At 43.0% G+C, this 15354-nt stretch overlaps 1 protein-coding gene across 4 annotated transcripts in view; it reads left to right on the forward strand.

The window, feature by feature from the left end:
- Positions 1-15354, forward strand: part of zmynd11 (zinc finger, MYND-type containing 11) — a 41781-nt gene that overhangs the window by 23958 nt on the left and 2469 nt on the right. For 3 of the 4 annotated variants that reach the window (XM_086071886.1, XM_086071858.1, XM_086071869.1), the window contains 9 exons: positions 26-118; positions 4797-4884; positions 5674-5729; positions 5805-5882; positions 6723-6841; positions 7977-8361; positions 10838-10909; positions 13276-13560; positions 14603-14788. In XM_086071886.1, the coding sequence (XP_085928012.1) occupies positions 26-118; positions 4797-4884; positions 5674-5729; positions 5805-5882; positions 6723-6841; positions 7977-8361; positions 10838-10909; positions 13276-13560; positions 14603-14788 (1362 nt within the window). The remainder of the gene's footprint in view (positions 1-25; positions 119-4796; positions 4885-5673; positions 5730-5804; positions 5883-6722; positions 6842-7976; positions 8362-10837; positions 10910-13275; positions 13561-14602; positions 14789-15354) is intronic. The other variant, XM_086071876.1, reaches the window with a different exon arrangement.

Here is a 15354-nt window from a genome sequence, read left to right on the forward strand (position 1 = left end):
TTGACATCGATTCTCCTCCTCGCAGGCGGTGGACCTCAACAAGAAAGGCAAAGACATCAAGCATCCCATGTACAGGCGGCTCATCCACACTGCGCTAGACGTCTCCAACATCCAGGAGGTCTCTCTCACACACGCACACGCACACGCACACACGCACACACGCACACACATATATAAAAGCGCAATGAGGGCCACACCGATTAAAGGTGTATTCAAGAATTTTTTCGAAAAGTAGAAACCAAATGTCTATTTGTCGCGTTTAAAAAAAACAAAATGCGCATGCAAAAGACCATCCTACCAGCTCCTCCTGCTCGTCCGGTGGAAACGCCTCTCAAATGTCGCTAACGTGCAAGCTAATCTTCATCATCGTCTTCATCAGTCTCTGCAGCCGCCCTCACCTCATAGACGGATGTCCTCTAGCTATTTTCTTTTTTTTTCTTTTTTTTTTCTTTTTAAAGAGCTCAGTATTGTTCATTCGGAAATGTCATCATCATTGCTCTTTATTTTTATTTTATTTTATTTTTTATTTAATTTTTTTATTTTATTTATTTTTTATTTTTTGTGTGTGTGTGGGTGAGTATGTGTATGTGCGTGCGTGCGTGTGTGCGTGTATTTGTTAGCTCACCAAAAAACCTATTAGAAAAAATCTCATACCGTTCACCTAAACCGAACACCGCCGTCAGGAGACCCGAGGGGACCAAAGAAAACCAAGGAAGGTGAAATCCAGCACCGACCAGACACCACCCACCAGAACTCCTCCCCAACCCAAGAAACATCCAGACCCCAACAAATCCAAAAAACATAAAATCAGGGAGGCCTCAAGAGACCGAAGGAGAGACCGAGAAAAGGAAGGAAGGAAGGAAGGACAGACGAAGCCGCGTGAGATCCGCAGACAGCAGCCTCCACCAATTCAATGACCTGAGGAGGAAGCAGATTGTGTCTGAGTTTCGGTAGATGCTGGTGTGGTGGATCTGGCATGCATGAAAATCTCCACCAAAGAGGGGAGCCGTCGACCCCCGCCGGAACAGAGCAAGCGCAACACCTCAGCCCCCCCCCCCCCCCTCTAGCTATTTTCAAAGTACGCGGTGAGATCGGCGGAGCTACAACAATGAATGGCTGAATCCGAAGCTCAGCGGCGACATGCACAGCTGGGAACGACGAGCATGTCGTTACAGCAGATTGATTGACAGGATCAAGAAACAATCGTTTTTTTTAGATGATCCACCCGGAAGACGCAGCGACAAAAAAATCCTTGAATACACCTTTAATCAGCCAGTTGATGCAACTGGCTGTGGTAGTAGCCCTTATGAAAAAGGAGAAAAAAAATGTTCCCGCACAAGACAAATATAATGACTTACAAACAAACAAAACATCAGTACCAAGTTTTCATTACGTGGTGGACTTAATTTTACATTCATTTTATTTTAACATTAATTTAAGGGGACTACACCACGATATTTTAAGCCCTTGCACAGTTAACTATAGGCATATAATGATGAAATCGTACCTTTGACACAATCGCAATGTCATTTCTTATGAAATATGAGTTATCGCGGTCCCTATTTGTCTTACCCGGGAGTCAAACACTCGGTTCAGTAAAACCCCGCCTCTCCCCCTGTGGCTGCCCTCATGACGTCGTCCGAGCCGGCTGCTTCGCGCAACGCCCACGGAACATACAGATAGGTTCGAGGAGAGGAGGAGGAGAAGAAGAAAAAAAAATAGGTTTTAAGAGAGGTTCGAGGAAAGGAGGAGGAGAAGAAGAAAAAAAAATAGGTTTTAAGAGAGGTTCGAGGAAAGGAGGAGGAGAAGAAGAAAAAAAAATAGGTTTTAAGAGAGGTTCGAGGAAAGGAGGAGGAGAAGAAGAAAAAAAAATAGGTTTTAAGAGAGGTTCGAGGAAAGGAGGAGGAGAAGAAGAAAAAAAAATAGGTTTTAAGAGAGGTTCGAGGAAAGGAGGAGGAGAAGAAGAAAAAAAAAATTGGTTTTAAGAGAGGTTTGAGGAAAGGAGGAGGAGAAGAAGAAAAAAAATAGGTTTTAAGAGAGGTTCGAGGAAAGGAGGAGGAGAAGAAGAAAAAAAATTAGGGTTTAAGAGAGGTTCGAGGAAAGGAGGAGGAGAAGAAGAAAAAAAAATTGGTTTTAAGAGAGGTTCGAGGAAAGGAGGAGGAGAAGAAGAAAAAAAAATAGGTTTTAAGAGAGGTTCAAGGAAAGGAGGAGGAGAAGAAGAAAAAAAAATAGGTTTTAAGAGAGGTTCGAGGAAAGGAGGAGGAGAAGAAGGAAAAAAAATAGGTTTTAAGAGAGGTTCGAGGAAAGGAGGAGGAGAAGAAGAAAAAAAATAGGTTTTAAGAGAGGTTCGAGGAAAGGAGGAGGAGGAGAAGAAGAAAAAAAAATAGGTTTTAAGAGAGGTTCGAGGAAAGGAGGAGGAGAAGAAGAAAAAAAAATAGGTTTTAAGAGAGGTTCAAGGAAAGGAGGAGGAGAAGAAGAAAAAAAAATAGGTTTTAAGAGAGGTTCGAGGAAAGGAGGAGGAGAAGAAGAAAAAAAATAGGTTTTAAGAGAGGTTCGAGGAAAGGAGGAGGAGAAGAAGAAAAAAAAATAGGTTTTAAGAGAGGTTCGAGGAAAGGAGGAGGAGAAGAAGAAAAAAAAATAGGTTTTAAGAGAGGTTCAAGGAAAGGAGGAGGAGAAGAAGAAAAAAAAATAGGTTTTAAGAGAGGTTCGAGGAAAGGAGGAGGAGAAGAAGAAAAAAAAATAGGTTTTAAGAGAGGTTCGAGGAAAGGAGGAGGAGAAGAAGAAAAAAATAGGTTTTAAGAGAGGTTCGAGGAAAGGAGGAGGAGAAGAAGAAAAAAAAATAGGTTTTAAGAGAGGTTCGAGGAAAGGAGGAGGAGAAGAAGAAAAAAAAATAGGTTTTAAGAGAGGTTCGAGGAAAGGAGGAGGAGAAGAAGAAAAAAAAATAGCTTTTAAGAGAGGTTCGAGGAAAGGAGGAGGAGAAGAAGAAAAAAAAATAGGTTTTAAGAGAGGTTCGAGGAAAGGAGGAGGAGAAGAAGAAAAAAAAATAGGTTTTAAGAGAGGTTCGAGGAAAGGAGGAGGAGAAGAAGAAAAAAAAATAGGTTTTAAGAGAGGTTCGAGGAAAGGAGGAGGAGAAGAAGAAAAAAAAATAGCTTTTAAGAGAGGTTCGAGGAAAGGAGGAGGAGAAGAAGAAAAAAAAATAGGTTTTAAGAGAGGTTCGAGGAAAGGAGGAGGAGAAGAAGAAAAAAAAATAGGTTTTAAGAGAGGTTCGAGGAAAGGAGGAGGAGAAGAAGAAAAAAAAATAGGTTTTAAGAGAGGTTCGAGGAAAGGAGGAGGAGAAGAAGAAAAAAAAATAGGTTTTAAGAGAGGTTCAAGGAAAGGAGGAGGAGAAGAAGAAAAAAAAATAGGTTTTAAGAGAGGTTCGAGGAAAGGAGGAGGAGAAGAAGAAAAAAAAATAGGTTTTAAGAGAGGTTCGAGGAAAGGAGGAGGAGAAGAAGAAAAAAATAGGTTTTAAGAGAGGTTCGAGGAAAGGAGGAGGAGAAGAAGAAAAAAAAATAGGTTTTAAGAGAGGTTCGAGGAAAGGAGGAGGAGAAGAAGAAAAAAAAATAGGTTTTAAGAGAGGTTCGAGGAAAGGAGGAGGAGAAGAAGAAAAAAAAATAGCTTTTAAGAGAGGTTCGAGGAAAGGAGGAGGAGAAGAAGAAAAAAAAATAGGTTTTAAGAGAGGTTCGAGGAAAGGAGGAGGAGAAGAAGAAAAAAAAATAGGTTTTAAGAGAGGTTCGAGGAAAGGAGGAGGAGAAGAAGAAAAAAAAATAGGTTTTAAGAGAGGTTCGAGGAAAGGAGGAGGAGAAGAAGAAAAAAAAATAGCTTTTAAGAGAGGTTCGAGGAAAGGAGGAGGAGAAGAAGAAAAAAAAATAGGTTTTAAGAGAGGTTCGAGGAAAGGAGGAGGAGAAGAAGAAAAAAAAATAGGTTTTAAGAGAGGTTCGAGGAAAGGAGGAGGAGAAGAAAAAAAAAAAAGCACCACAGTGGGTCGCGAACCCGCGCCCTGTTTCTTATGGGACGAGCGCACCATCCACTACACCAGCCATTCATTTAAATCCATCAGCGCAAATGTTTTACTTGTCGGCGAATGGATTTTAAGACAGCCAATTGTCTTTTCATTGCACTTTAGCATTGCAAATGTGAAGAATAATTGATTGCTTTGAATTCATTTGGGCAGAATGTTTATTGATAAAGGCTACTTTTGTCATTATCTCATGGAGGGAGGTGTCCAGAGAAAGTGGGCGTGCATTTAGTCCGCAGAGGCGGTGCAGGGGGCGGGGCCGCACGCTACGTCAAACCGTGCCAACGGCTCGTTTTCTCAGGTCGGGAGGGGCTGGTGCTTGGAGAGCCGAATAACCTCAAATTTCTCATATCACACAAACTTTGGTCATGTTTTTGGTGAGGAAATTTTAACATGGCTAAGAGCGCCAAAAAGTCGATTTTTCATGTTGCGGTCCCTTTAAGAACATTTTGCATGTCAAAAGTTAAGTGTAACAAGTGTTCAGAAGGGTGTTAGCCTCATGTGATAGAAGTGTAAATCCCCCTCAAAATCAAATTTAAAACTTAAAAGTCTGCTTCTACTTTGCAAAAATTGTCAAAAAGTGAGGGAATTTTTTTTTTTTAATTCATCGGCTATCAGAATTTTTCTCTCCTAAATAATTACAATCGTCATCGGCCTCAAAAATCCCGACCAGTCGGGGGCCCCCCCCCCCTACGCACGACCACTTGAAGTCAAAACGTTTGTTTCTTTTGGCCTGCAGAATCTGACGGAGGGGAAGTACAAGAACTTTGATGAGTTCAAAGCTGACGCCCAGCTGATTGTTCACAACACGGCCATCTTGTACGGAGGTGGGTCTCTTCATATGTGCTCAAATACTTTATGGCCGAGGCGGCCGTGCATTTTAGGACTTAGTTGACCTAATCCACCTTTTTTTTGTGTCTCCTACATTTATTAAAGTACCAAAGCGTATCGTCATCAGTGGCGCTCTGCTTGTAACGAAACTATTTGGCTGCTCGCAGCACATGGCAAAAAGAGTGACGGCTCATAACTTTAGAAACTCAAATTCACAGTTTTGCTGGATTATAATTCTGCTTTTAATGGAGTTTATTTCCATGAGCCGGAACTACTATATCTTGTGAACAACATGGCAACTTGTACGGTAGAAGCTGAAATCTGATCTGACCAAAACAAATCGATTGCACGCACAGGAAGCCGAGCAAACCAATAGAAATGCTGCAAAATGAAGACGAGAGACTGTCGGGATGCATATATGGGTCATTTTCAGGTTTTTGAGGAACGGGGAGGGACAAACTTGTCTTCTTTGGTTTTATACGACTAAATGTGTTGAAACAGCCACGCGTAAAGTCCTATTTTCAAAGTTAGTGAAGATTTAAAAGTGTAGGCATTCATATTAAAAAAGTCATCTTTATTGGCAATGTAATTGGTGGCGGCCCACAGAAATACGTAACACTTCTTTAAAAAAAAAAAAAAAAAAGAAGAAGAAAAAAAAGTGCAACAGTTTGTGAAAACCAGTGCCTCAATGATCCAAATTGAAGAATGATGTCTTTACTATGATTTGATGTTATTGATCAAATGACACATGTTGAAAATGACCAACAAACTTTTTTTGTTTGCAGTGCACAGCGACCAGGCGGAGATGGCCCGCCTTCTCTTCAGCGACACCTGCCACGAGGTGCACATCCGCACCTTTTTCATTGGAGCGAAGGCGTCCCCGTTCATGACCGACGACCCTCTTTTCTTTTCCCAGCTGAACGAGTTGCTGCTGTGTAAGAACTGCTTCTACCTGTCCAACGCCCGCCCCGACAACTGGTTCTGTTATCCCTGCGTGAGTACAAACCACAAACCCGCCTGTCGGCAACATTTAGCAATCTTTATTAGGGGTTTGCCATCCAATCACATTTGGTGTAGCAGTCGGATTCCGAAATGGCGCAAATGGTAGACAACGGGTGACTCCACTTTTGGGGTTACAAGCTGTTGCCGGGCCGTGCTACGTTCAGTTCTTCGATAAACACATGAAATAAAAACGGGGCTGGCTTTCTTCTCCCGACTGGCTGCAAGAAGTTGGAATCATAATAAAGAACAAATAAACTCATTGACTGCTACAGACGTCAAAAATTCATTTAAACTATTTCTATCAGTTTAACATTTTTTTCACTTTTGAAAATAAGAGTATGAAAACCTAGATTTTTTTTTTGTACATTTAGAACAGATATTACATTTGTGATTAATCATGGAGTGAAGTCATGCGATTAATTACGATTACAAATTTTAATTGCCTGACACCCCTAATTTCTAATAATATTTTCTTTCAAAAAAAATGAAGAAGAAAGATTATTAAAAAGTAGGGGCGTCAGGCGATTACAATGTTTAATTGTAAATCGCATGACTTCACTAGTTAACTCACGATTAAATAGAATAAAAAGGGACAGATATTTGAACCTGTGAGGGGTGGAGGGTGATGTCATGCTCATCCCCGCTGACATTTAGTGTTAACATACAACACAATTGGTATAGAAACTGAGAAGAAGAAAAAAAAAAAACTACAAAAAGAGATGTGTACAATTTGAAATTGCACAATTCAGTAAGATGTTGAAAAGCAAACGGAGATCTTCCGATTCTTCCGACTGCACCTGTGAAATGATTTTTGTACGTGTTTTGTCTCCAGAGTCCGAATCATGACCTGGTGTGGGCGAAGATGAAAGGTTTTGGCTACTGGCCGGCCAAAGTGCTGCAGCGAGAAGACAACCAGGTGGACGTGCGCTTCTTTGGCCACCAGCACCAAAGGTTTGACAGACCTTCTTTTTTTTTTTCTTTTTATTTTTTTTCTCTAATTTTCTCTAAGAGCTCAGTATTGTTCATTCGGAAATGTCATCATCATTGCTCTGACAGACCTTCTTGACGCCACCTTGTCATGAGTTTGTGCCGTTGATCCCAAAACCGTCAAGAGATTCTGAGAGACTCGCTGCAATTGTGGTGCTCTTGTGACGTTTTAGTTTACAATTGTAGATGTGCAACTATGGCAACCAACATATATTGAACTATTCACTTGGTGGTAGGCTAAAGGGGAAAAAATCGTTTAAAAAAAACCAAACAGAACATTTAATGCTGTGCCCTACATGAGCTTTATTATATACAAACATTGCTCGCATAACCTCACAGATGACAGCTTACAATCATGTGAGTGTGAAGATGAAGGTGATAGTTTTCATTCCTGATTTGCTGTGTTGCCAGCAAGAGCAAAAATCACATTAACTAAGTCAAATGTATATTTTAATTGACTATTATTTTTTTCCATTCAAACGAGGCATGTGGGCATTCATTCTCCATCACACCAACTTTCTTTTTATACATACATGTAGGACTGCTCGTTTATGAAGAAAATATTAATCACGATTAATTTGGTAATTGAAATCAAGATTAGGATCATTTATTTTTTGGTATGTAAAAAATGTAAAAAAAAATAAGACAAATAAAGTTCTTTGAAACACTAATTATGCAAGTTCCCTTTGGACCGAATAAAATGTATCAGTTATTTATTTTTTTTAATTTTAAATTTTAAAAAGGTGTAAATGTATAAATTTAAACAACTCAAAATTAGTATTAATATTTTTTTCTTTTTTTACGATTATGCTGATTTTGTAACTGGAGTGTAATTTAATTGTAATTGATTTTCAATTAATTGCACAGCCCTACATCCATTTTTAATTGACACTAATATTTTCTCTTTTACCGTAAATAAATATCGGCATGAAATATTGGTTATCGGTCTTAACTACGAATAATCGGTATCTGCCTTGAAAAAAAACAAATCTGTCTATCACTAGACTTTTTATGCCGTGGACTGCTAAAAACTGGACAGCTGTCTGCAAATGTAGTTTCTTTGATCCTTCATGATCGAGCTGCGTGTCGTCGTCCTCAGGGCGTGGATTCCCTCGGAAAACATCCAGGACATCAAGGTGAGCGTGCAGCAGCTGCAGGTGAAGCGCAGCAATGGCTGGAAGAAAGCCTGCGACGAGCTGGAGGTCTACCAGCGCTTCCTCAAGGAGGGGCGATTCTGGAAAACCAAGATCTCGGAGGAAGGCGGTGACGGCGACGGCGGCGGCGGCGGCGGCCGGCAGAGTCCGAGTCCGAGGAAGTCACAGAAAGACGGCAGCCAGCGGACGGACAGGACGGCGAGGACGGTGAAGACGGAAAAGGCGCCCACTTCGGACATGTTGGAGAGGACGCACGGCTCCAAGAGGACGGAGAGGAGCGAAGAGGCCGAGTCCAGCATCTCGTCCACCAGCAACGAGCAAGTCCGACAGGTGAGCGCCGTGCATGCTTTTCAAACATTTTTGCATCCAGGGGGCAGACATTTGTTGGGGCCGACCGAATATTGGATGGCTGGTTTGATTGTTTCTTTTTTTTTTTTTTTTTTTTTGGGAGAATTAAGGAAACCCCCCCCCCCCCCCCTCCCACCCGCTAATTTGTGCAGATAAAAATAAAAAATAAAAAAAAATAGGTTTTTACACATTACAACACAAGACAAAGATAATGGCATTCAAATCTTCTCTCCTCTACAAAATCATCAGATTAGCCATTTTTCTCTCCGTTGCAAAGTGAAATACTAAACGATCGTAAAAAGTCAAATAATCTGCCTATAATTCATAACTTTGTAGTTGTCTATTCATTATACATTCTTTGAATTCATTCAGTCCAACATCAGAATCGGCATTGGCCTTAAAATAGCAACAACGTGTCCGGGTTTCCAAAAAAAATGCAAATGTGTCAAAATGCCAAGTGTGGTTGAAAGCAGTAAAAAACTTGAAAATCGGACTTCATGTTGGGGAGAAATGGACCTTTTCGTGTTAGGGGAAAATGGCCTTTTTGAGGAACGTTTTTTGTGTGATATCGCTTATCGGGTGGCATGGCTCAGTGATAGAGTGGTCGTCTCCCATCCGTGAGGTTGTGGGTTCGAGCCTCTTCCCTGGCGACCGTGTTGAAGTGTCCTTGAGCAAGACACTGAACCCCAATTTGCACCCAATGGAGCTGGCGGCGCCCTGGGTGTGGCAGCAGTCGGCCATTGTTATGTGAATGTGAGGCATTGGGCACCATTCGGTGTAGTTGAAAGCTATGGGTGTCAAAATGATCGCGTTAATATCTCGTTAACTTAAAAGTGCCTTGTACCCCTGTGAGAGAAGCCTTATGGATGCCGTCTTGTCAGTTGAAGTGACCCCAAGCCACTTAATCTTTAAATGTGAGGCGTATTTTAGTCAGCAACTCCAGAAAAAAATCTCATAAGTGTAACACGTAGCCGTGCTCTTGGATTCTTGCAGCAGAACGGAACCTCTGGCTTGCAGTAAAGCGCCATCACTTTACAATCAATGCGCATCCAAGAACTTAACAAAATAAAAGCATCGAAGGAGTCACTATAACACAATTTAGCGGTAATAAATTAAATAACGGGCGGCACGGTGGCTGACTGGTTAGCACGTCCGCCTCCCAGTGCAGAGGACGTGAGATCAAGTCCGGGCTTCGGCCTTCCTGGGTGGAGTTTGCATGTTCTCCCCGTGCTTGCGTGGGTTTTCTCCGGGTACTCCGGTTTCCTCCCACATTCCAAAAAACATGCATGGCAGGTGAATTGGACACTCCAAATTGTCCATAGGTGTGGTTGTGAGTGTGGTTGTTCGTCTCTGTGTGCCCTGCGATTGGCTGGCAACCAGTTCAGGGTGCCCTAAGCCAGCTGGGATAGGCTCCAGCAACCCCCGCGACCCTTGTGAGGACAAGCGGTACAGAAAATGGATGGATGGAAATTAAATAACAATGCGTATATATGTGGGGACTGGCGTCAAGTTGTATTTTACAATTTTAATAATGTGCAGAAGTTCGCTAGCTACGTCATGTTAAAAATGAGATAGCTCTGAAAAGAAGACGACGATCTCTTCTGGGTCGTACGCCGTCAAGTTGCATCATTTTATAATGTGCGTCCGTATTGAACTTAACAAAATAAAAGCATTTAATGTTGTGCAAAGGAGTGACTGTAACACAATTTAGCAGTAATAAATTAAATAACAACGCATATATTTGTGGGGACTGGAGTCAAGTTGTATTTGACAGTTTTTAAAATGTGCAGAATTTCACAAGTTACTTCATGCTAAAAAAAAAATTGTCAGCTCTTCATATGAAATGATGGAAGATTAATGGTGAGAAAAGCAGTGTGGGCAGCAGAACAGGTCATGTACAGTATGTAAGCAGTCAATAGTTCTTTTTTTTATGAATGTATTTATCAGGGATTTTAGAAGCATTTGAAGTGCTCATTCCATGTTTTGTTTTTTGTTTTTGAATTCCACAAAAATAGCAGCCAATTGTCACGTCGCTACTCAAAAGAATGCCGCGCTAAATACTTGAGCTAATGCTAGCGCTATTGCTATCAACAGTTTTAAGCACGCAAACGCTTACCGCTATCTCCGGGTGGCGACAGACCCGTGCACGACGCCAAGTGTGTGACTTTGCAGTCCGTTCCCGAAGACGATTAGCTGGTGCGAACAAATGTCTTTTTAAACGTTGGTGAATGTGCCGATTTTAAGTGCGCCGCACCTTGTCCCGCCGCACGCATCCGCACATTTACCATAAAGGCGTTTCGGTTTTCGGCCAAGCATTTTTCATTTTCGCTTTTTCGCTTTTTGGCCAAACATTTTCATTTCAGTGCATCCCTTACTTTTCAACCATTTTGCAGTGTAACATATTTGCAACAAGCCGTCTTTGGAAGTGTTATTAAATGTGATCGGTCTCTCTCTGCAGATGAAAGGCAGCCAGGAGCCCAAAGCCAAGAAAAGTCGACGGACGCCACAAGCGGAGCCCAAAGAAGCCAGTGTAGGTTTCTTCATCATCATCATCATCATCATCATCATCATCACTGTCACCTAAACCTCTTGAGCAAGATAGCGAAACCCTCCATCCATCCATCCATTTTCTGTACCGCTTGTCCTCACAAGGGTCGCGGGGTTGCTGGAGCCTATCCCAGCTGGCTTGGGGCAGTAGGCGGGGTACACCCTGAACTGGTTGCCAGCCAATCGCAGGGCACACAGAGACCAACAACCATACTCACAATCACACCTATGGACAATTTGGAGTGTCCAATTCACCTGCCATGCATGTTTTTGGTATGTGGGAGGAAACCGGAGTACCCGGAGAAAACCCACGCAGGCACGGGGAGAACATGCAAACTCCACCCAGGAAGGCTGAAGCTCGGACTTGATCTCACAACCTTTGCACTGGGAGGCGGACGTGCTAACCAGTCAGCCACCGTGCCGCCCTATTTGTACAACCTCTTTGAATACCTCCAAGGTAGAAAAGTGCTACAAGTAAAAGTCCATGGTCAATATGTCGACATGGCAACAACAAGCGATAAGACATCAAGGAATTTATCATTAGGAACTGACATGAACTGGCAACCAGTCCACGGTTTGTCCATATGTGCACTGACATCGACTGCAGTACCGGTCAATTGTTTGTGTATATAGTCGGACATTAACCCGGGCTCGAAATAAGCGGCACAGTTTGCCAGGCAAAAAAAAGCTTCACTGGGCTCACTCAGGTCATCAGCCGCGAGTAGTCTTCGGTCGAGGGAAGCGCGGTGCTGCTTACGCCGCAGCAGCTCGTTAGCAACAAGCCTCGGTTGGCTACAAATTGATCCTATAAGTCAGGGGTGCTCAAGTTGGGTCCTCGAGAGCCCCCATCCAGCCTGTTTTCCATGTTCCCTCCCTGCAGCGCAGCTGAATCTAATGATCAGCTAATCAGCAAGCTTTTGCAGAAGCCTGATAACGATCCTGATCATTATTCAGGTGTGTACGTGAAGAGAAACATGGAAAACAGGCTGGATGGGGGGCTCTCGAGGACCCAACTTGAGCACCCCTGCTATAAGTCAATCATCATCATCGCCTCCGTGGCGGCGAATAAGCTACATTTGTGACAAGTATCATTCTCACAAACCAAAAGACCAGGAAAGTATAGCATAATTTGCCATTAGGCAAGGCAGGCAATTGCTTGGGGCCCCCGAAACCGGCAGGGGGTCCCAAAGGGCCAACAGATTTGACACAAACTGCATATCCTTCGCATTAGCAGTGCAGCAATCTCAAATTCAATCTCAAGTGTAACATGCATAGTAAAGCTGATTATTTTTATTTTTTTTTGTTAATGATCATGAATAATCCCCTTCCCATGGGCTCACCGCTGGTGGGAGGGGTCAAATGGGTCGGGTCGCAGAGTGGGCTGGGGCTGGGCGGCGGCCAAAAGCTGCTACCTTGGCGGACCCATCCCCGGCTACACAAGCTAGCTATCGGGACACGGAATGTCACCTCTCTGGTGGGGGGAGGAGCCCGAGCTGGTGTGTGAGGGCGAGAAGTTCCGACGAGGCATAGTCTGACTCGCCTCCGCACACCGTTTGGGTTCTGGTACCAGTCCTCTCAAGAGTTGCCCTTGGTGAGAGGCGCAGAGCAGATGTGGGCATACTTATTGCCCCCCCGGCTTGGCGCCTGTACGTTGGGGCTCACACCGGTAGACGAGAGGGTAGCTTCCCTCCGCCTTCGGGTGGGGGGGGGACGGGTCCTGACTGTTTGTGCCTATGCACCAAACAGCAGTTCAGAGGACCCGCCCCCTTTTTGGAGGCGCTCCCTCTGGGGACTCCCTCGTTGTGCTGGGGGACTTCAACGCTCACGTGGGCAAGAACGTTGAGACCAGGAGGGGCGTGATTGGAAGGAACGCCCCCCCCCCCCCCCCAATCAGAAACCGAGTTATGTTCCGTTATTGGACTGCTGTGCTCGTCACGGATTGTCAATAACGAACACCGTGTTCAAACATAGAGGTGTCCATATGTGCACTTGGCGCCAGGACACCCGAGTCCGCAGTTCGATGATCGACTTTGTCGTCGTGTCATCGGATTTGTGGCCGACACTCACCACCTGGTGGCGTGTTGGCTCCGATGATGGGGGAAGATGGCGGTCGGACCTGGCAGACCCAAACGTATTGTGAGGGTTTGCTGGGAACGTCCGGCGGAATCCCCTGTCAGAAAGAGTTTCAACGCCCACTTCCGGCAGAACTTCTCCCTTGTCCCGAAAATAGACATCATTGTTTTTTGGGGATTAAATGTGTCTATAATGTGTGCCCTGTTGTTGACTGGCGACCATTCGCATGTTTGCCTAAGAGGAAGGGAAGTTGTTGAAACCTTAAGTTTCCGTCAGCAGGACCCTGAGCCCGAAATGGAGGCGGTGAGCTCGAGCCAGGAGGTCCCCGTGTTGTGCGCGCCGCCGCCGCCCGAGAAGCAATCCGTGGCCACGCAGACCAAGAAGGCGAGCGGCGGGTCGCCGCGCACGCTCCACCGAGGCACGCAGACCAGCTCGGACGCCGCCACCTGTCACAACATGTGTCACGAGAAGTACACCAAGGTCTTCAACGACGTCAAGGAGAGGATGAAGGCCGACAACAAGCGCGAGACCGAGAGGCTGGTCCGGGAAGCTCTGGAGAAGGTCAGGCCGACGGCCGCCGCCGCCGTTTCGCGTTTTTAGAACGTTGCCAAATTCCGGCAAGTTGGAAACGTTCCATGGCAGTTAACGGCATTTTAGATTTCAAAATTGAAAGTTAGGGAATTGAAATATTCTTGATCAAAATGAATTTGGAGTTTGGACTTGATACAAAAATGAATGAAAACAAGTGGAATAAAGTAAAAAATAAAAAAGGAGAAAATAAATGGGGAAAAAAAGAGCAATATAAAGTAAAATAATGTGAAAAAAAGTTTTTAAAAAAGCGCAAGAAAAAGAAATCAAGCTAAAAATGGGAAAATTAAAAAAGAGCAAAAGTAGATGTAAAAAATACAAGTGAAAAGTTTTTGACTGGGAAAAATATCTGTTACAAAAAGGGTGAAAGAATGATTAAAAAACCTCATTGAAGTTGTAAAGTAAGGAGATTTCACTCTTAGCAATAAATCCAGAAAAACAACTAATTGCCGTTTTTAAAGAAGTAAAAAAAAAAAAAGAAGTAAAAAAACCATTTCAAATTGGAAAAAGTGAGAAGTCAAGAGCAAAAAAGTACAACTAAGTGAAAGATTTTTTAAGAACCTCTTAAACTTATCAATTATTGTATTGTTTTTTAATGTAGCAATAAAAAAGGGGGAAAAAGCAAAAAATAAAAAGGGCCATGTTGACATTTGAAGAAAAAAACATGGAACAACACAGTAGTTTTTTTTTTTTAAATGTCATCAAAAAAAATCCTGAACGTGAGTTAACCCGCAGACTTCTACTTTTTTTTCCTCACATAAAAAAAGCTTCTTTAAAAAAAAAACATTTTACTTTGTTCCACTCTGAGCTTATTCAACCTTTATTCTTGCTGTCCATTTTCCCTTTTTTCCCCTTTTCAGTTTCTAAATGTTTTTCAGTGTCACTTTTTTCAGAATCTCCCTCTTTTTTACTATTTTTCCCTTCTTTTTTTTTTTCCCCCACGAGTTTGCGCCGCAGGTCGCGTGCCGTTTTTTTTTTTTTTTTGATGGAGTTTGTTTTGTGTTGGTGGCTGCAGCTGCGCGGCGAGATGGAGGAGGAGAAGCAGGAGGCGGTGAACAAAGCGCTGAGCGGCGCTCAGGCCGAGCTGGAGCGCAAGTGCAAGCAGGTGAAGGACAAGTGCAAAGAGGAGCTGCTGGACGAGGTCAAGAAGCTGGTGGCGCAACACAAGCAACTCGTCTCGCAGACCAAGAAGAAGCAGTGGGTAAGGACGTCCGCCTGCCAGCAGGTGGCGCGCTTTGCTCTCTTTTCGTCCCCACTACGAAGACAATTGCGACCTTGCGATTCAAATAAGCGGCAAAAGGGAAAAGAAGTTTGAAAAGAAAAAAATGTCACTGGGGAATAAAACTCGAAAAAGAAAAACAAACTTTTTTTAATTACGTTTTTGGGGTACGTTTTTCACTTTAAAAAATCCCCACTTTCGTCTACTCGTTCACTTTTCCTTTTTTTTTTTTTTTTTATAAATCAATGCTACTTTTGCACTTAATCACATTTTGCACAAAAAAAGGTTAACTTTTCCTTTTTTTTCCTTGTAACAATAACCTTGATCACTTTTTCACTGTGAAGGCATTTTGGGGTAACATTTTGCAAAACTAAAAGTGGAAAATGTGACAAAAAAAATCAAATGATGAGTCACAGTGGAATGTAAACGTCAAGAAAAGAAACACGAAAGTAAACCAATTCTTTGGGAGGGAAAATTTTCCTTGATTTATTTTTTTTCTTCTCCCACTTTTTTCACCTTGCTTTAAAAAAAAAAATCTTTACTTCGTT

This window comes from Leptonotus elevatus, chromosome 1 (assembly GCF_054856555.1).
Source record: "Leptonotus elevatus isolate MCC_2025b chromosome 1, RoL_Lele_1.0, whole genome shotgun sequence".
Classification (NCBI taxonomy): Eukaryota; Metazoa; Chordata; class Actinopteri; order Syngnathiformes; family Syngnathidae; genus Leptonotus; species Leptonotus elevatus.